The 21,215-nt window shown below is 47.2% G+C and overlaps 1 protein-coding gene across 3 annotated transcripts in view; it reads left to right on the forward strand.

Annotated features, from left to right (window-relative positions):
- Positions 1-21,215, forward strand: part of Nrp2 (neuropilin 2) — a 114,697-nt gene that overhangs the window by 41,368 nt on the left and 52,114 nt on the right. For all 3 annotated transcript variants that reach the window (XM_036172725.1, XM_036172726.1, XM_036172727.1), the window contains exons 4-9: positions 764-994; positions 1,957-2,112; positions 3,775-3,944; positions 5,810-5,965; positions 18,099-18,243; positions 19,522-19,871. In XM_036172725.1, coding sequence (XP_036028618.1) covers positions 764-994; positions 1,957-2,112; positions 3,775-3,944; positions 5,810-5,965; positions 18,099-18,243; positions 19,522-19,871 — 1,208 coding nt within the window. The remainder of the gene's footprint in view (positions 1-763; positions 995-1,956; positions 2,113-3,774; positions 3,945-5,809; positions 5,966-18,098; positions 18,244-19,521; positions 19,872-21,215) is intronic.

The raw sequence follows: 21,215 nt of genomic DNA on the forward strand, positions 1-21,215 counted from the left end.
GCCATCCCCACCACAAAGGCACCAGAGGCCTTCCAAATGTCAATACACTGCTGCATTTTTCCAAACTCGCCGCCCAAGCGGCCTTTAACATCCCAACGCCCCGCTGTGATCCACCGGCTAAAAACCTCAATTGTTAATTGTCCTACCACTACAGAGCAGCCCGTTTTAATACAGTCAGGACATGAATGAAGCTTGGGCTCCCCTTTGCCCCTCCCCTGAGGCACCTTGGATCTTGGAGGGAGAAGGGGCACTTAGCTGGCTTGGGTACAATAGAGGCTAGTGTTGAGGTCAGCAATAAATAAGGGATAACATTGTTTTCCCTGCTGGCAACCAGCAAGTCTTCCTTAAGGATTGAAATAACTTACATTTCTGGAGTGAGCAGCTGAGTAATTGAGAAAGAAGACTCTGTTCTCTCTCTCTCTCTCTCTCTCTCTCTCTCTCTCTCTCTCTCTCTCTCTCCACTCTACCTCTTACCCTCCAATCCCTCAATTGCTGGTCTTATTCTGATATACAAAGCAATCAGCCTCATCTCCCAAATTTCTGTCCCGAAAGGAGGCTGGCTTGAAGGCTTGAAACATAGATGGGAAGGGTGTGTTGCTCCAAGGGACACTTGAGCAAAAACAAAAACCTTGTGAGTAGGGGGATATGGACCCAAACATTTAAATAACCCAGAGGCAGAGGAGGCAGCAGAGAAAAGCTGTTCCTTAGTGCTGCATCTCTTACTCCTCCCTACCCCCTCCCCACCCCTCTCTCTGGTACACAGGCTCTGAAGATTGTTCCAAGAACTTCACAAGCCCCAATGGGACCATTGAATCTCCCGGGTTTCCAGAGAAGTATCCACACAATCTGGACTGCACCTTCACCATCCTGGCCAAACCCAGGATGGAGATCATCCTGCAGTTCCTGACCTTTGACCTGGAGCATGACCCCCTACAAGTGGGGGAAGGAGACTGCAAATATGACTGGCTGGACATCTGGGATGGCATTCCACACGGTGAGTGAATGCTTCTGCTCTGTTCACTTTCTCCTTTTTATAAAGTTCAGGATCCTAGCCCAGGGAATGGTAACACCCAAAGTGGACAGGTCTTCCCATTTCAATTAACCCAATTAAGGTAATCCCCCACAGATATACCCAGAGGCCTATGTCTAAGGTGATTCCAGATTTTATCAAGTTGACAACTGAGATTAACCATCAGAGGCAGCAACACTCTAGGTGATGTTCCTTTCCTTACCAAGTTATCGGGATAGAAACAAATCAATAGTCAATTGCTGTGACCACATAGCAGCCAGACTGACTAGACTTGAATCTCTCTGATGTACCACCCTGGCAAGGCATGCAACCTCTCGGTATCTTGGCTTTGAAATGATTTATTACCACTATTATCACAAGTCCCATTATTTCATTACTATTAATATGGTTGTGGATGTTGAAAAGGCAATCATTCACAGCCAAGAGGAGCCTGTATAGATTGGGTGAAGACCACACAGATCGTAGGTGTAATCAAGTATTGGAAAGGAAACAAGTTGTTCATCTCTGTGGTTGTTCTCGGTGTTTTCTAATATAAAGGGTACTTGGTAGCTATGCAGGAGCAATTTCATCTTGGGAAAAGCATAAGATTTAGACAGGCGAGCAGGGTTTGGGTCCCAGCTCTGCTATTTCCTAGCAATATGAACTGGGAAATGTCACCTGACCCTCTGAAACTCAATTTCTTCCTCTGTAGAGCAGGGACTGGAATGATATCTTCTGGCCCATCTCTCAGGGATGGGAGACCAGAACATAGCCAGCTCACTGTTTAATGTGCAGGGAAAATATCAGACATTATTCTCGAAGCGCACCTTCGGTTTTTATGTCACGGTATTGGCAGTGAGGTTCACAAGGGTAGGATGGGAGAGAGCATTGAGAACCAGTTTTAGATTTTTCACTTCCTCTGTCTGCTCTTTGTCTCCTGTATCTAGTTGGCCCTCTGATTGGCAAGTACTGTGGCACCAAAACACCCTCCAAGCTCCGCTCATCCACGGGGATCCTCTCCCTGACCTTTCACACGGACATGGCAGTGGCCAAGGACGGCTTCTCCGCACGTTACTACCTGGTCCACCAAGAGCCACCTGAGAGTGAGTTGGCCATTTGGGAATCCCTGTGTCTTCTCACTGGGTCCATGAGTGGGTACAGGTGAAGGGCTGACCTCTGTGAAAACAGTAGACAGGTATGCTGCAGACTTCATGGTGGCATCTGAGTTCAAGGAAGGAGAACCATCCATGCCTTCTATCCCAGCAAAGATGAAGGAGAAAAAGACAGTGTCCATCTGGGTGCTCATTTCCATATATATATATATATATGTATGTATATATATATATGTATGTATGTATGTATGTATGTATGTATGTATGTATGTATATATGTATATATATACAAACAAACAAACAAGTGTGTGTGGTTCCCAGAGAAAGCCATGGACCATCTCAAGCCTCCATCCCCTCATCTATGGATGGAAAAGGGTTGTTAGAATGATGCATATGGGGTCTAACCCTTTCCAGATCTGCATCAGTTCCTTCATCTCCAGACTTCAAAAGTCATTGTCGCAAAACAGCCCTATGATGTATCTTGACATTAAAGTTCCGTAGCTCCCACTCGAGATTCCCAGGTTAGACAATGCAATCCCTTGGACTTCCACGCCACGCATGCAAGAAATACAGTTTTGAGGAACTTCTACTGAGTGCTAGGCACTGTGCATAGCATTGCAAAGTGCTGCTGTGGTGGGCCCAGCTGTTGTGGACCCTGCCACCCAAGCCACTGGTCTCCCTCCTGAGGCCCATTTTCAAACCATCTGCTCCTGGCCCTGTGCCTCAGATGCACTGTCATGGCTGCTTAGAGATCCAAATGATCTCCTGAAGGAAGAAGCGCTCTGAGGTGATGAGGGTTGAGGAACTCCAGCATCACCTATGCAGCTACAGAATCAGCAGCCTGGGCTGCCTGGGCTCAGTTCTGTCGCATTTTTTTTTAATCCGAGTTCTGGAAGGTTGCGTGATAAACAGTGTAGCAAGCTGTAGCTCGTCCAGCAAATGGCCAGTGCAGTCACGGAGGTAAAGAATAGATTTGATGCCTCAGAAAGGTGGCCGGTTTTTATCGAACACACGCCTGCGCAAGCATTGATCGGTGTCCACAGCTTCCAGGTGAAGGACTGCAATTTTGCTGACGGCAGAAAAGCAGAGTCAGAGACCCCGGGATGTTAGTCCAGACAAGTGCTGTCGGGGAACACAATGGGACATGCGTGTGCTCATGGAGAAGTTTCCTAAAGATGGGTGTTTATACTTTGAAGCGTCTGTCTTCTGTGCCAGAAGTTAGGAAACACTTGGGTGAAAGAGAGACTCATACAAAAGAGCCTCCTGGGTGTGTACAGGCTTCCCACGACGGCTGAGCCCACCCAAATTGTCATGTTCACCTGTGCCGCATGCACGGCTGGTGCATCTGGCACCTGAGAGCATCCATAGCCCGCAGCACTTGCGCTTTAGATGGTATTTTTAATATATATGATGATTCTTATTTATCTATCGTCTAATTTCTTTTAGGTCCAATTTAGTTCCTTGAAGACCCAGAGGGGTTGTTAACTATGTGACTTGGTTTAGTTGTTTTTCTAAATGTGAGCATATAATTAGATTCTGGGATGAGGGAGTTCCTGCAAGGACTTGTCCCTGGAAGGAGATGGTGTCTGGGGGGGCCCAGCACTTTGAGGTTAAGATGCCTAACTCTGCCCTTGACCAATCTCCACTCCCCAGACTTCCAGTGCAACGTCCCTCTGGGAATGGAGTCCGGCCGGATTGCTAACGAGCAGATCAGTGCCTCATCCACCTTCTCTGATGGGAGGTGGACGCCTCAACAGAGCCGGCTCCATGGTGACGACAATGGCTGGACCCCCAACTTGGATTCCAACAAGGAGTATCTCCAGGTGTGTGTGTGTGTGTGTGTGTGTGTGTGTGTGTGTGTGTGTGTGTGTGTTGGAGGAAAGAGAGAGAGAGCAGAATGTGATGTGTGTGTTGATGGGATGGTGATGTGGCCCCTCAGCTAGAACCAAAAGAGGATGCTAAAAACTAAGCACAGAATGCGTGAGAATTGCATTCATCCATCCTTCCATTCATTCATTCATTCATTCATTCATTCATTCATTCATTCATCTATCCAAATGGTCCTGTGCTTTGCCAAGCACTGTGCTGTGTGCTGGGATAAACTGATGAGTAAGAGGACCGCTTGCCCTTGCCCTTATGTGGATTAGTGGGCCTGGGGAGAGTTGTTTGGCCATGATACTGTTTGGCCTATCAGTATCAAAGGAACGTTCTATAAATAGTTCCAGATCTTCCTCATTCTTGGCACAGGGAGGCATCAGAGATGTGGGGAGAGCATTTTCCTGAAGGCAGGTTTGTTGGGCGCTAGCTGAATATGGCAACTTCTTCTGATCTTTGCTATCTGGAGGGAGCCTGCCAGGAAGGTTTTACACATAGCTATCAGAGAACACATGGGAAAATGTCACCATGGGGAACGAAACTCGTTCCCCAGATGCTCGGCAGCATCTTGCAGACTATTGTTTGCTGTCTTCCTGAGCAAGTCTTGTAGCTCATGTTGAGTAATCTTCCTGCACTGCACACAGGTCCAGCTCTGATCCCCTGGGAAGAAGTAAACAGGGGGAGAACAAACCGCCAGTTCTATACCAGAGCAACGTCTGCTTTCATGACACACAGAGACAGCCTTGTGACCCACTGACAAGCCTGTCCCAGCTCTGAGGCGACATGGTGACCTCTGCTCTAAGACAGATACTGCAATGCAGACAGCAGGGAAGGGCGAGAGACCACTTAGAAACTCCAGGGAGCCACAGAGACTCTAACAACACAACTCTCTCTGGCCATTTGTCACTGTCTCTCCCCTCTGCCTCTCAAAAAAAAATGCTTTCATCTTGCAAAGCTTCTAGAAAGTTCTTTGTTGTGACAGTCGATATACTATATTCCCGTTTTCACCCCTTAACAGTCTATTTTTTATTATAGCTCTCTAGCTTTTCCTGTGTACATAGAAGGTCTGTGCATTCTCTTGAATGTTTCATGATTCCATGCACACACTGAATAAGTACTTACTAAATTAACTTTCATCGGTTCACGCACACAGACGCACATGGAGACTGCCATCAAGAAAGACGGTAGCCAGCAAAGGAGCAACATCCAGTAATTTCCAAATGGTTTAGGCATGGTCAGAGGGGAGGTATCTCAAAGTGTTGGCCATCCTCATGAAGTGAAAGGTCAGGACTTGGTGCATAAGCCTAATTACTTGGGCAGACTCTGCGTGCCCTTTGACCCCTTGGTGACCTGAGTGATTATAGATACAATGGAGTGTGGGAATCAAGGGAGAAAAGAAGGCTATGGATTGTCACTTCTGGAGAATTACAGTGGATTGCATTGGAGTAGAGTAGATTTTTGCCATTCAGTGTTCCTTTAGGACCATTCTGCTTTTGAGGTCTGAAGCAGATGGTAGGTTAATGAGAGGGTCATAAGTCTAGTATTCAATAGTCAGAAGAAGCTGAATATTATCCATTCAGATTTGCAAGTGGATGGAAAAAAAACTTTTTAAAAAAAATCAAGTTCCATTTTTTCAAGGAAAAATGTCTATCCTGGTAAGAAGTCAGTTGACTTTAATTGTCCAATGGAAGTACATAGTAGTTGCAAACACAGACTGGCTTTGTGAGCTCAGAACGACACCTGTATCGTTTGCAGAAAAAGCCAGATGTTGCTGGGAGTCATGGTCCCCTAACTTTCTGACTTCTCTTCCCAGGTGGACCTGCGCTTCCTCACCATGCTCACAGCCATTGCCACACAGGGAGCCATTTCCAGGGAGACCCAGAAAGGCTACTACGTCAAGACGTACAAGCTGGAGGTCAGCACGAACGGGGAGGACTGGATGGTCTACCGGCATGGCAAAAACCACAAGGTAGGTCGGCTTCCCCAAGAGTGGGTCTCTGAGGAGCTTCCAGCTGCCCCCATGATGGGGAAGAGACTCACAGAGCGGATGGAGGCAAAGGATACATTGGCTCTGAAATTTTACTTTTTTATGTTGAAGTGATTGGAAAACTATGGCAGCCTGGCCGCTGTTGCATTTTGCACAGCAGAGGAGGAAGGGGGAGGGAGGGTTATAGAATGTTATCTAACTGCAAATGTAGGAGAAAATGCCTCCCCACACTACACAGGACTCAGTGAGCATTTATGACCTGAGTCTCTTCCACATGCTGGGTTAACAATCACAAAACTGCATGAAACAACAGTTCAGGAGTTACTGAGGTCTGGGAATGAAAGGACACAAAACCCAAAGAGGGAGTCACAATGTCCCTAAGAAGAACCAGGACAATAAATAATGAGGAGAAATCCCATTTGTCGGGGGTTAGGATCCGAACAGGCAATCCTGATTAGTGGGGAGGCATTGAACCCTCTGGGCCGGTCCCTTCATCGTCTGTAGCTCCCAGGCATGTGGTCCACGTGGCCAATAGGAGGCTTTTGTTGTACACAAGGATGATTGTCTGGCACTCAGCACTCTTAAAAAGCATGGCATTCTGTTTCTGCAGCTGGCAATGAGCTACATGTGGCATATGGAGGGCTCAGTGGAAGTGCTCTGTTTTCACCTGAGTGGGAACAGAAGCCTCTGTTACTGGAAGCAAGCTCAAGGTGATCCCTGCAGGCAGGTTGACTCTCAGATTAGGCAGGTGAGGGAGGCATCCTTGGGACTCCAAGAGGCTGCTGACCCTCCCATGGAAGGAAACCAAAAGTGATGAAAAATAGGTCTGTCTCTCATCCTTTGCTACAGTCCCACCAGGTTCTGGTCTGCAAAGATATAAGTTATCAAAATAAGGCATCCGTGGCCAAAGAATATTTCCAAAAGGCCATCTCTGGTCACTGTCCCAGGGCATCATGCTCTCTAACTTACACATACAATAGAATCCTTGGACCCAGAAAATTCTGCCCTGTGATGTTGGCAATCTCGCATAGGACATGTGAGTTTTTAAAGGAGTAGTTTTTGTTGTTGTTGTTGTTGTTTTTTTTTTTAATCAAAAATCGCCATAGTAACATGGCACCATTCATGTGAAAATATGGTTTCTAGATATTACCAGTTATCTTTCTCATCTACAAATACGCATTGCTTCATGGGACCAATAAAGAAAGTGAAATATTTAGCACTGGAAAGACACCTTCTCCTTTACCTGTGAGCTAGGTCTAGCTAGCTTTTCCATTGCTATAGCTCGGAAAGGCCAGAGATGAGTCAGAAGCAGAGGCCGAATCAGAGCTGGAGGCCAGAGGAACTCCTAGAGCTGAGTCCTCACCTCACCCCATTCCTTTCCTGCCCACGTTTTCTTTCTCCGCCCACATTCTCAGCAAGAAAGTGCTAACCCTGGGAATTCAGCTAGCAGGATGAGGGCCAGCAGCCAGGTAGGAATGGGTCTTGGGGAGAGGCCCGAGGCTCCCTAACGGGCTCCTTGTCCAGGTTCAATGACTAAGCAGTGCTGGCCAGAGGGATGCTGTAGCATAAGCTGATTTTAAAAGCACACAGATGGACTGGGATGCTATTTAAAACACCATTTGTAGGAAATCTGCTTTTGGAAATACCTTAGCACTGCACATTTTGAAAGGACGCCATCCTCCTGGCTTTACCCCTGCGTTATTCAATTTTGCAGGGAAGATCTTCCCGAGACTGAGATGAGCGTCCTAGTCTTCAGACTCATCCTTTTCACTGTTCCCAGGTTGAATATATGCTCACTGTCTTCTGCATCCTCTTCCCACCTTTGGTGAAATTCCTCCTCTCCACTAGGTGGTGGGTAACTTGAGGGTCTTGTGTTTGGCTTTGTGTTAGAGGATCAGTTTGGCCCACATCAAAGGAGATGGGACAGAGGAAAAGCCCTTTCTCTTTTCATTAGAAATACGTTCTCCTGGTACTTAAAATGAGGAAGGAAAACAGAAAAGTCTGCCAACTAGGCTTTGCCTCTGTCCTCAGTTCCTGTGAGCATGTGGTGGGCGGCCTGGAGGCCCTCCCCCCCCCACCTCCCACCCCTACCCCCACCCCCGGCAAGGATGCTCTCCACAGCCTCTTCGTTAACAGGTCTCCCCCAGATAGCTGTGTTTAACTTGCAGTTCCCTGGGCTGCTGGGGTTGAAATAGTTGAGTGAGCCATGCCAAATAGATTTGTCAAGTCTGCCGCAGTTTGATTTGATGCCATTGACAGGGAGGCAGGAGGAAGGCGGGGACCTGAGAGCAGCGAGGCTGTAGGGCGGAGCTCCTCCACCGCTGGTACTACCCCCGAGTTTCTCTTTGTGGTTTCTGGATGCTGGGCACTGTGCCAAGCTCTCTGGTGTCCCGTGGTGGGCTTGAAACTCGGACAGCAGGATTTAAGGGGAAAGCAGGACAGAGAAGGCAGCTGCAGCGTGCTGGGTGCCAGAGTGCAGAGAAAGAGCTGGAAAACACCTTCCTTCTCAGGGCAGAGGAAGTAGAGAGGGTGTTGTGACACTTAGAGCACAAATTTGGAAACTCAGTTTCAATTCCCTGGCCACTGTCAACACCAATGCAGCATATCAAAGACCGGGGAGCTGGACAAACTAGAGAAAAACAAGATTAATGAGCACTCAAGGTGGTGGGGATGGCCGGGTTATGTCGCAGCAGATATTCACCCTGGCTGGACAAGGCAAGGTCCAAGCCTGTGGGTGGCTTTCTTCTTCCTGCTGGGAGATGAGGAAGACTGAAGAACTCGTTTCCAGCCTTCCTAGTCAGCGAGCAGTTTCTCTGCAGTCTCTCAATGTTCAACAGGTATTCACGAGGCTCCCCGTGAAAAGCCTGATCCACGGTGTCGGTGGTTCATGAGCGCCTTCCTGGCAAAATGCAGCCTGCTTATGCAGACCGCATGCACCACACATCCCCCAGGCCTCACCCAGTTCCACATGCAGTAAATATGGAACCCATGATTTTCATATAGGCAGGCCTGCCTTATGCATATTTATGATGCAGCCACAGAGCCGAGAGCTCCTCCGCCCGTTTGTGCTCCCCCAGATTACACAAATTACTTCACATGCGTCTGTCCCGTCAGAAACCACAGCAGAAACTACTGCCTTTGCTTTTCCCAGCTGTGTGAGTAACATCCCAGGTACAAGCATGGCGTCAACGCTGGTAAGCAATTTCGTGTGTGCGTGCGCCAATGTGTATACTTACAGGGGCAAGTATGCATGTGCACACCAAGAAAGGTGCATAGAGAACAGTGGGAACAGCTCAGAGTCACCAGTCTGCGCTCACAGTCCTTCCATCCTCTGGGATTCTGAACCCGTAATTCTGCACTGAAGGGACCATCTATGCCTGAGGAATGGAGCCATGACTGTTCTTGGGACAGTGGGACAAAGACCACTGTCCCCTTTAGTTTCCCTTTACTTTGCCAGTGGAAGCAGCTCTCTTATTGGTATCATTCTGGTTACCTTCCCCTGATGGATGGTGTGGCTGGGAATTCTTTTCTATTTGGAAAAAAAAAAAAAGCAACACAAAAAGAGATGTTCTAATCTCCAATGGCCAGGTTGAGGATAGAAAAGATAAGGAAGAATAAGCCTTGGGCCCGTGGCTTTGCAGAATGACCCAGTAATACGTGGCAGAGATACGCCGAGCTCACATGAACCCTCAGACGCCGACTTAATTGCTTCAGAACTTGGTGACGTTTGGCAGGTGGAATTGTAGCTCTCAGAGTCTAAGCAACTTGCCCCAGGGACTTGAGGATCTTGGAGTCCCCAGGAAAGGCAGTCCTGGTCACCAGGCTTCGGCACCAAAGCAGATGCTCCCACGGTCTGTCCCAGGCCTTCCATCCATGGGGAAACTAGCTTCCTGGCAGCTGGGAGGCCCGAGAGGCATGCACACCCTGGAGTCTCTGTTTACTAACGGAGTCTAAAAGTGAACAGTACAGTTCAGGATTCAAGGCTAAGCATTTTGTGAGGAGTTTGGGCTCCATCACAGGATCCTGAAGATGGAGTTGAAAGAAGTTGCTATTTATTTGGTTTGGCCACTTCCCTTCAAAACAAGTGCCCCTGCTTCTAAACTCCTCTGCCCTGTATTTATTTTCTTAATTAAAACAAATCATTTTTGTAAATCAGAGACTTGGAAGGAAAGAGTGTCAGGAGGCCACACCCCAATCCCCCTGGCAATGCCTTGGAAGCACATTGGAAGATCTGCTGTAGATCTCCTGAGACAGCAGACCATGTGGCCTTGGAGAGTCCCTTCCCAGCTCCATCTTGGTGTTCCCAGCCACCCCAACGCAGTGGCACCATCCCTGCGGCTGCTGTGAGCGGAGCACCTGGCTGTCTGCAGAGGGAGGGTCCTCTACAGATGTCACCAGAAAGCAGAACTCTTTTTGAGCAGCGAAGCAAGTTGTCAATGTCAAAAGCAGCAGGTTCCCATGGGATCTATATCTTTAAGCCTCTCTTAAAAGCCAGACCCGGAAGGGACTGAGAGAAGTCATCAGGCCTTGCACTTGAGCTGTCTCCGATAAACGTCCCTCCTAGCCTCATTCTTTATTGGGGGATGCAATTATTCCTGCAATTAATAATTTTGAAGATTTTTTTTAAAAAACCTCTTCGTGAATACTTGTGTTTATTCCTTTTGCGGTTTGTCATTTTGTTGCTGTTGTTGTTGTATAAAGAGGAGACTCAAGCTAGGGAAGAGCATCAGCCTTCAGAAGCTGTAGATACAATTGTATGATCTAAACACGGTTATCCGTGCTCCGAAGAGGGCAAGCACCCTTTCCAAGTTCAAGTCCCCCAGTTTGTGCATCCCCCTCCATTATGACTGAGAGGAGTCCAGTGTGCTGGGTAATTCAGTTTGTCCCTTAGCCATGTGTCGTGGGATGAGCTCAGACCTTTAGCCTCTCCACTGAGGAAGCTCGAGGGGAAATTTCATTATACGTGCGCTTGAACCGTTCTTTGTCAGGCTGCTGTTAGCCGACTTCATCCGGGTCCCCTGGGTGCTGAACTGTCTCAGAGCTGAGGCCAGCCTCCCTGGCACTGCCAACCTCGGTGCTGGCCGGCTTCCTTGTGCTCCCAGGCCAGGACTGGAAAAGAAGGGGAGACAAACAGAACATTGGTGTGGCTGGGATCTGGGACACACTGTCTTTGGCTATTTCCAGAGAACCCAGACAAGTGTTGAAGGGAAGGCTTCTTCATCTGATGGATTCTTTGCTCTCTGTTCCCTGCTCTGTGGTTGTAGAAACTGGTCCTGGGAGAGGCACATGGGTAGTAGGGTGCTGTTCAAGCTCAGTTTTTGGTTTTTGTTTGTTTGTTTTGGTTTTTTGGTTTGTTTTTGGTTTTTGGGTTTTGGGTTTTTTTTTTTTTGTTCATTTGTTTTGGTGTGTGTGTGTGTCTGTCTGTCTGCCTGTCTTTCTTCTGTCCACTTGGGGAACTGCCTTTAAAAAGAAAGTCCCTAGAGACCAGTGTCAGGAAGCTCCCAGATGTTGAGGACCCCCACCCCCGCTGAAGTATCTGCCTAGGTTCCTCTCTGCATCTTTCATAGCAGTGGACGATGCTTTTCCAGCCTGTTATTCCTCCAGCCTGGGTCCCCAACTGTCCTCCTCTCCTCTCCTGCCCTCTCCCTCTCTTCCCTGATGCTTTCCTGTCTCAAATCCTGAAACCCTAATCCTGTTAGCAGGCTGTGTTCCAGGGCTCAGTGTCTCCATGGGAGTAACATAATCCTGCATTAAATGTAGAGGCCCCCACAAGGCACACACAGATGGGGATGTACGCAACCCACCCACCTCCACTCACCCCCAGAAAGAAGCGGTCTGATGACAAAACCAGCCTTACATTAGGGGAGGAGGGGAGCAGAGGTCATCCCAGTCACAAATGAGCATTTGGTTATTAAAGGGCTCCTTTACCCTCCCCCATCCCCGACCCTCCCCTCCCTGGCCCTCCGTGACCCTCCCTTAGATAGAATAGATGATAGATAGATAGATAGATAGATAGATAGATAGATAGATAGATAGATAATAGACAGGCAGACCGACAGATAGATAGCTATGTCTACACCACATACACACACGCACACTTTTGACTGCATCTGGCTATGTTCCCACATTCACTAGAATGAAGGCAGCTTGAGTTAAAACTTTTGCTACGGTCTTTAAGGAGGAGTTTTTAAGAGAGAGAACTGCCCAGACTGTGATTTACAAACAGGACAGGAAACAGCAAAGCCCATTGCCTCACCATCATTTCCCCCGCGGCCCCTCCCTCCACCTTGCCTGTTTGGTACAGCAGATTAATTAAATGGGATGCCATTCATTGATTAACCATTTACTTTTATGTGCAGACGTGATGGGTGGTTTAGGAGAAAGTGTGAGAGGACAGGACAGGAGAAGGAGGAAGGCTCTTGGCCCCACATCGGGACAAGTTGCTGCATTTCCTGAAGTGACTGTGGCTTCCCAGTTCCCCCACCCTTCATTTCTGGCCTGCCCTGCTCTCCTCATGTATCTGCACCAAACACATTGAAAAGGAGAACTCTGGATGCAATTAACATTTATTAATGGGGAGCAATGATTTTTAAGAAAGAAGTCCTCCACATAAATTCTACCTCAGGGTCTAACAGAGACATCGTCTTTGAAACTTGCTTCCGCTCTCTTTGCAGTCCCTGGAGCTGAGAGAGTTCAGATGTTTACAGCCACCTAGAAGTAAACAGTATGTCTAGCCACATGTACAAAAGAGACAAGTAGAATACTGAAACTTTTCTCACACTGGACATCACACTCATGTGAAGAGCAGCTTGCCTAACAAAGGGCCTTCCTCATTTAGAAAGCCCGCACAGCTACTAGGCCTGAAAATTGTCTCTGTTCTCAGGAGCTCAACAACTTTTCCAGAATCTTCTCCTTGGTCCTTGAAGCAGGCACAGTGACTTATAGCATACATGATCCCAGACATATGGATGCCACAGCAGAGATGAATAGTGCATAGGATAGGGCCGTAGGGTAGGCAGCACATCTCCCTTTTAGGGGCCTGGAACCATTCTCAGCCGGGCCAAAGCGCCTACCTGTATTTTAAAAAATACATAAGGAAAGCCAGCAAAGGCAAGGTGGCCAAGACCAGGAATGGGCAAGAAACAGGGGAAAAAAGGAACTCAAAAAATCATCACTGATCCTGCCTTGCTAGATAGAAGGATTTTCTTTTATGTGTAAGAAGTGATTTTTTTCTTCTGCATTATATTATATAGTCCATAAAACCCAAGCCTGGGGGCCATGAGCCTGGTGAAACTGTGCAGACTGCTTTTTGTTTTTCCCTGGGGGTGTTCGATGACAACCAAATTGAGGTGTTGGATAGCAGCTGATTTACTTGGCAGGTATTTTTCCCCTCCCCCAGAGGCACAAATCAGAAATCCATTCCATGCTGCTGGGTTTCAGATTCTGTCCTACTGAAAATAAAGCAAAGGCCCCAAGAATCAATCGGAAAATGTTGGATTATGTTCAGAATTCAGCAAGGCACCAAATGGATTACCAAGCCACTTTGTGCCCTGAATTGGTTTTTTGAACTTGCTTTGCACAGATGCACTCAAAGAAAGCTGTTGGTTCCTCATAGCTTCCTGAAAACCAATACATATACAAATATTTAATCAATGACCCCCAGAAGGCTAGGGTCAGCGTGCACACACTCCTTATCTTCCTTTGGGTGGTAAAGTAGCTGCTATATTAGTATTTTTCTTTTAAAAGGAATAAAATATATATCCTCTTCAACATCTAGCTTTTTAAGCAGTGGTTAAAATTTGATCACTGTATGTGGTACGTCCCTATCCAGGTATAAGACATATGAGCAATCTATTGATGTTTCCCACCATTTCAAACATCTCACTGCCAAGGATTGGCTTGACAGTTTTTGGCCACAGGCAGGAACTAGAAGTGAAGGGCCTTCTAAACTTGAACTCTCCCAGTTGTCCAAAGGCCCACTTATGACTTCTGACTTAGTTCCCACTCCAACATTTGGCCTAGGAATTCCTGGAGCAGGTCACAAGGGCTGGTAGGGTCTAGTGTCTACCAGCAAGCTTGCAATGACTTTATCTTCCTAAAGGAGAAATTAAAGTATCTAAGGTTTATTGATCTGCCTGTTGTGATTTAGTGAGTCGGCAGAGAATGGGGAATAAAACCAGTTTCCTGGCATCATTTCCCAGGCATACTACCTTGCAATGCTGAGACTGGAAGCCAAGAATCCATCTTAGGGAATTTGATCAGAAAATGGATGACGGGTGGTTCTAAAACCACAGAAGCATTGAGAAAGTCATAAAGATGTATAATATATGATAGCATTTACCAACTATAAATAGGGGAGATGCAGGGAGAAAAATAGAGACCTTGTAAAGCCATTGGGTCAGGAGAAATAGAAACTGCTTAATATTTCATTAAAAATGGATTTTCATAAATTGCACTTTGATATCTTCGGACAAAAGGCAGTGCATAAGGACTAAGGCGTTGTTATTCATTACTCTTGGTTATTAATAATTTGAACTGTTATTGAACCAACACATCAACAAGGTATATCCTGCCTGTGAATGGAGCACTCACCATGTGTTCTGGGCACTAGGCAAAATGAATTAAATAGCCACAGCAATTGCCCACAGAAGCACTTAGATTATAAGGAACAGTGGGTCATTCAAGTGCCCTTTTACAAAGTGGATGTTTTTAGAGAGGAGTTCAAACCGTGAAGACTCTTGTGGAGAAAGGCTTAGAATCTGCTGGCCAGAGAGGGGCCAGCAGGTCAACTCCTGCAGAGCCCTCACTTACACTGAAGGACGATGTGTCCCCAAGGGGGACAGAGATATTTGCCCACCTCTTGGTCTAATTAGCAGCAGGGCCTGACTCCAGGCTCCTGATGAAGCGGTGGGGTTTGTTTTGTTCTCTCTGCCTCACTCAGAGTGAGAGGCATGCAGAAATCTCCAGAAAGATGATGTTCCTTCTGCAGAGAGTCTGGACAGAGGGCCGACGCAGGGAGGTACAAGGACAAAAGCCCAAAAGAAAGCACTAAGGGCCTAAACTTGGAAACCTGAAGAATAATTTGAACCCAGGTTCAAAAGAGACATTTTGAATCTCTTCTCCATCCAGAGACTGGAGAAGAAAGAGCAAAACTTAATGGCAGAACAGAATTCCATGTGAGACACACAGATCAATCGTGTGCTCCTCTCCCATCCTGACTGAGGCCACTGTGGGCGGAACATGAGGGGTTTCACCCAAAGCTCATGGTCACATGCATTCTCTCTGGCTGGTGCGTCTGGCTGTGTGAAACCCCGGTGCCCACATGTAGCGTATTTATTCCTATGTTGTCCACTCCCAAGGATACTCAAGCTGTGCAATCATTTTCTTAAGAAGGGAGGATGGAGAATCAGGCACAGTGGTGTGTGTCAGCACTCGTGAAGCTGAGCAGGAGAATCTCAAGTTCAAAGCCAGACTAAACTACATCATGAGTTCTGGGCCAAGTAAGACCCTTTGTACCAGAAAAGAAGAGGGAGGAGGAGGAGGAGAAGAGAAAAGATTTCCTGGGATTATCTGCCAAGGCTGAGAAATGAAGGGGGTCAGAGAAGATAAAATTGGATATTAAAAACACATAAAGCATGCTGTGTTTCTAAATGGTACCAGCATGGTGTACGTGTTGTGGATTAGAAGCTATGTGCAAGTTCAAACCCTTTCAGCTCTCCAATTACGTATTTATGTGCCAGCTGAAGCCACCTCTGCCAATGGAGGCCACACACAGTCACCATCACCACTGGCAGCGGGGAACATCCAGAGGTGGCCCCCACTGCTCACAGCACCCGTCCGAAATCAACAGAGTGTGTCATTTGCTGCTCCCCAAACAACAAAACAAAACAGCAAAGTCTGTGCTGCATGCTGAACTCTAGAAGAACTGACTCATCTCCTTAGCTTGCTTGGATTCAGTTCCTCCAGCCCGTTCCTCAGTACTGGAGAGTCATTGTCAGCACCAAGGAAGCAAGAAACAGCAAAGGGGAGGCAAGGTCTTTCTGGAACCCCATTCTCTCAAAGATTAGCATATCAAGGGGTCAGGATGGGGGGGGGGGGGGGGTTGGCGGGGGGGGGGGGCTCTCCTCACAGGCCTTTTGCTCTGGCTCCTCTCCCTCTGGCTCCTTCCTCTCTCTTTGCTAACTTGGTCTTCCGTCTGCAGTCTTTGTAAAGGCGGCAGCAGGACCAAACCCAGAGCAAGAGGAGTGGCCCTTCTGTGTTCCCAGTGTCACACAAAGCTGCAGAGGGGATACCAGTGGCTTTAGGGTCCTGCGTGGGAGAGCTACCTAGGGAGTGGAGAGAACAGTGGTCAGGATGATTGAGTAGGATTCTCTTGGAGTAGGTTTCGTCCTGTGGTTTAAGCACAGTGGACTGATAACATCCATTTCCTTTTTTTTTTTTTTTTTCCTGTGTGGAACAAGCTACCTCCCCACTTCATTTGGTTGCAGAAGGTGTGAAGACTCTTCCCCTTTACCCCTGTCATCTGTGAGGTGTTCTTAACTGCCTCAATCTTTTGGCCTTAGCAAATGGAAAATATGGAGGGTCCAGGTTGCCAAATGGTAGGGCTCACAGTTGATCGAGAAGAAAAGGATGCATTGTTGACTGCCTGTAAGCTTGCAAGATATTCTGCTGTTCCCAAAACCGTCCTGTAGTGGGATTATAAACTCCCCATGGGGATCACATCACTAGTCTGTGACTTTTCTTCTCCTCAGCACATGATGGTTGGCTACCTGGCCATCAGGACTCCTAGCCGCCCGTTATAATGCTGTAAATTTATCAAAAGAGATGGGAGTCCACAAAGGAAACCGCAGACTTGAATGCCATGGATCCACACAGAGATGCGCGAGCCTCAGTTTCCCCATCAGTAAAGCAGAGGTTGTGAGTGTGGTATCCAGTCATCATGTTGACAGCATCTGGCTTCATCGGTGTTCAATATGCCAGTTTTCAAATCTCTCTTGTCCTTTTCCTGTCTGTGGCCTGAACACCTGGCAGGTACTGAGTGTTGAGAACTGGAGATTCTGGTTTCCCTGTGCAGGAGAGACTGCTGGTCCAGCAGGATTGGCCATGAGCAGATCTACAAGGTCCTGTGGTTGATATATATATATATATATATATATAATATATATATATATATATATATAATATATATATATATGACAGGCATGAATTTGAAGTGACAGTTGGCTGTTTGCTTCTTCCATCCACCCTTACCCAGGGAAACGAAAAGAAATTCACATATTCTTGCTCTACTTACTTATTTTTTAATGGAGAGCATACAAATACATGAGGTCCATATGGCCATTATTGATTTGGGCCATCTGGTGAGCCGGGACTTGTGCCTACCATGTTAGGTCAGAAGCTATTCCAAAAAGCCTTTCCTCCCATAAGAGAGGCTCCGGTCAGCTGGGGACAGGGATGGATTTCATGACAGACTTGGGGCTACACTAAGAGGGAGCTGGAGCACGGCTCTTAAGAGGCTGTCTACAACAGAGCAGAGAGAACCAAGAAAAGCGTTGACTGACAGAAGGTACTGGGTAGACGTCCCCCCTCACCCACTCACTCACTCAGAATGGGGAAGTGTCTAAGGAACTAACAAAAACAACACTGAAGGAGTATGCAATTAGAAAAGGCCCTCTAAGTAGCCCCGTGTGCCCGAATGAACGTGAGGAAGAGAGAGTGTCAAGTTCAAGCTAGTGTGTGAGGTCTGCTGGCCCTGACAGATGACATGGCTACCTCCCTTACAATGGATGTGCTTTCTTCTCTCGCTCGGCTTCTGAAGTGTTTTCTTTTTGAAAGCTCCTTCTTCTGTTTGCTCTCAGCTCAGAAGCAAAATATTCCTTCCTTCCAAAACTTTTTGCAACGTTCGCTATTTTTTGTTGTTGTTGTTTTCAAGTTAGAGCAGAATGAGAAATTAACCTTTTTTTTTTTTCAGTTATTCTAAAAAGCCCAACAGGACCGAGCCACTGGTGGGTTCTAGGAACGGCTTGTGATGCTTTCCTGCCCCTCGAGATGACGGCTCAAGAGTTGGCCTCATAAACAGGATTTCAGTGACACTGCTCTGCATCTTATGTTGCAGGTATTCCAAGCTAACAATGATGCGACTGAGGTGGTTCTAAATAAACTCCACACACCACTGCTGACAAGGTTCATCAGGATCCGCCCACAGACGTGGCACTTGGGCATCGCCCTTCGACTGGAGCTCTTTGGCTGTCGAGTCACAGGTGAGTTGGGGGTGGGGGTGGGGTTCCGGCAAGACAGAAGAAGCAATTACATTCTAGGCTTCTCCCCTCTTACTGAATCGATGATATTGTACCATGTGACCTTCCCAAAATGAATGGCTCAAAGGCCCAACTTCTACCAGACTTAATCTTTTCATTCATTTATTCACCCATCCATTCATCTAATCCATTTTTATTATGCTACTGCTGCTTCTACTAGTTAAAATGTATTGAATGATAATTAGATACCAGATTCTAGTCCCACCATAAGTGTGCTATCTTTTATTATTTTTTTTATTTTTATTATTCTTATTAGAACTCAATGGCATAGGTCATTGTCCTCACTTTACTAAATTCCCAAGAAGTGATGGTACCAGGGTTTGAACCTAGGTAACTTGAGTCTCAAATAGTACTCTCTCCTGCCTCATGTAGAGACCAAAATCTAGACATGGTATTATAGACATAATGGGGGCATGACAGACCCAGTCTTGTGTGGGCATTTTGACAAGTTGGATGGATAAATTGATAACAAACAAAATGATAAATCAATGTCAATTCAAAAACTATGAAGAATATGTAGAAACAGGGTCTCATGGTCCTCGGAGTGTTCTACAAAGGACTTGACGTAGCCTGGCAAGTCAAGAAAGACTGGTTAGTCTTGTAGTGAATGGGGGTGGGGGCACATGTCAGGTGGTGGAAGCAGTGTTTGGGAAGGACCCAAAGCAGTAAAGAGCTCTGGTCACACATGTGGAGAACTTGGTACTGAATCCAAGTTCCCATCTTGTAGGCAAAATGATCTCCCAGGAAATAATTTAATGCTTGCCTGAACTCCACTGCACTCACTGTCCTTGAGGGTCATTGGGGATTGGTGTCATGGATGGATGTGCCGACACACATTCTCAGAAGCCCTGGTCAGAGCTGTGACTACAAATGGCTAGCAGCCACTGAACCCTGGTACATGAGGCTCTATTCTAAGGCCTGCTCTGAGGTAACTAATAGAGTCCTCACGACAGCCCTGAAGAGGTAGGCACTGTTGAGAGAGCCCATGTAGACTCGGGGAATTTGATGTTTGGAGCAATGAAATCACTTGACCAAAGTCACCTCGCTAAGTTAGCAAGCAGAGTGAAGACAAAACCAAGCATTCTGGGTCCAAGTTCAGGTTCTGACTATATAGCCTCACAATGCAAAATAAAACAAATAAGCATGTGCCCTGAAGATCTGATAGCCGCTTAATGAGTGGGCCTCAGCCTTGACTTCTAGGATTTTCCTCGTCTCTTCTAGATGCACCCTGCTCCAACATGCTGGGGATGCTCTCAGGCCTCATTGCTGATACCCAGATCTCTGCCTCCTCCACCCGAGAATACCTCTGGAGCCCCAGTGCAGCCCGCCTGGTCAGCAGCCGTTCCGGCTGGTTCCCTCGGAACCCTCAAGCCCAGCCAGGTGAAGAGTGGCTTCAGGTGGACTTGGGGACGCCCAAGACAGTGAAAGGTGTCATCATCCAGGGAGCCCGTGGAGGGGACAGCATCTCTGCCATGGAAGCCAGGGCATTTGTACGCAAGTTCAAAGTCTCCTACAGCCTAAACGGCAAGGACTGGGAATACATCCAGGATCCCAGGACTCAGCAGCCAAAGGTAGGCTGTTCTGAGGGAACTCTGATGCCATTCTAAATAGAGGTGAAGTGGGGTGCGGAGAGTTGAGGTACTGATTTCCCATCTAGCAGCCATCATCAAATCCCATCAGTCCAATAAAATGGGAATCAACCAAGAGACTATGTTATGCCAGGCCTGGTCCTTAAATTATACTCCTTCTTAATCCCCATACTCTTTCTACAAAGCCTATTATTTGATCACTCACAATTTTAGAGATGACAAAATGGAGGCTTACGTTATATCCAGGGCCACACTGTTTACCGGTGCTTGAAACCACAAAGTCAGACTTCAAAACCCAGATAGCCAACCAGTACTCAGCACTGCCTGCTTATGAAGTTTAGTGCCCTTGTCAGCCTCTTCTGGATAAACGTTCCTTGAAATGGGCCAGACATCCCAAGGGGATGTGGTTGTTGGAGGCCAGACTATAGAAACTGGGGGTTTACTTCCAAAAACAACAGTTTTTCTGAACGTTACGCTCCTTCGTATTTCCTTAGTCTTGATTGCTCGGATCTTTTGTGCCTCTCACACTGAGTTCGAAAGGAAGAGAGAATGATGCTGGGCCAGCAGGAACAGATCAGGACAGCCCACCCCTGCCATGAGAGAAGGGAAGGCTGGCCTTCAGCCTGGCATGCAAGGAGCCCCAGAAGGAAGAGCACTCCATGCCTCTTCCCTCTGCAGATTCGTCTCCTGGCAGGCCAGGCTATCTGGTCCTCATTTCTACAGAAGTACAGAATCTTTAACCAAGGAAGGAATCCTCCCCGTAATGAGCAAGGCTTTGCTTTCTGAATGCATAGGCCAGGGCTAAGTTGGAGGTCTTGACAGTCCTGATGTGAACTTCCAGCTCATGATTCCAGGGGCTTGGAAAGACTCAGGGTTTGGAAACCAGAACCTTTGATGGATAGAGCGGGAACTGGACCACAAGTTCCCTAGTGACGGCTAATCGTGGCTCTTCTTGGAAGCTGAAACCATTTGGGCAAGTTTCAGAGCATGCCCTGCCTGAGGCAGTGTCCTTACTTTCAAGACTGTGGATCCTGAGTACCTGCAGATGGCTGACCCCCAGGTGTTCCTGGACATAGCCACCTCAACACCTGTCCTCTCCCTATGTGAAGGACTCTGAGGTGGCTCTGGGTGGAGTTCCCACACAGCTCCAACTTCTGTCAGCAATTTTATGCATTGGCAATCTAGGAGAGGTTTCTTTTGGTAGAATTGCTTCTGATAAACCAAGGTCTAGAAGACAATCCCAGGCCATCAATTTGCAATCAAGAGGATGGTATTATTACCCTAAAGGGAGTGGCTGTTTTCTTTCAGACTGTCAGTGAACTGGGA

The sequence above is a fragment of the Onychomys torridus genome, chromosome 23 (genome assembly GCF_903995425.1).
Source record: "Onychomys torridus chromosome 23, mOncTor1.1, whole genome shotgun sequence".
Taxonomy (NCBI): domain Eukaryota; kingdom Metazoa; phylum Chordata; class Mammalia; order Rodentia; family Cricetidae; genus Onychomys; species Onychomys torridus.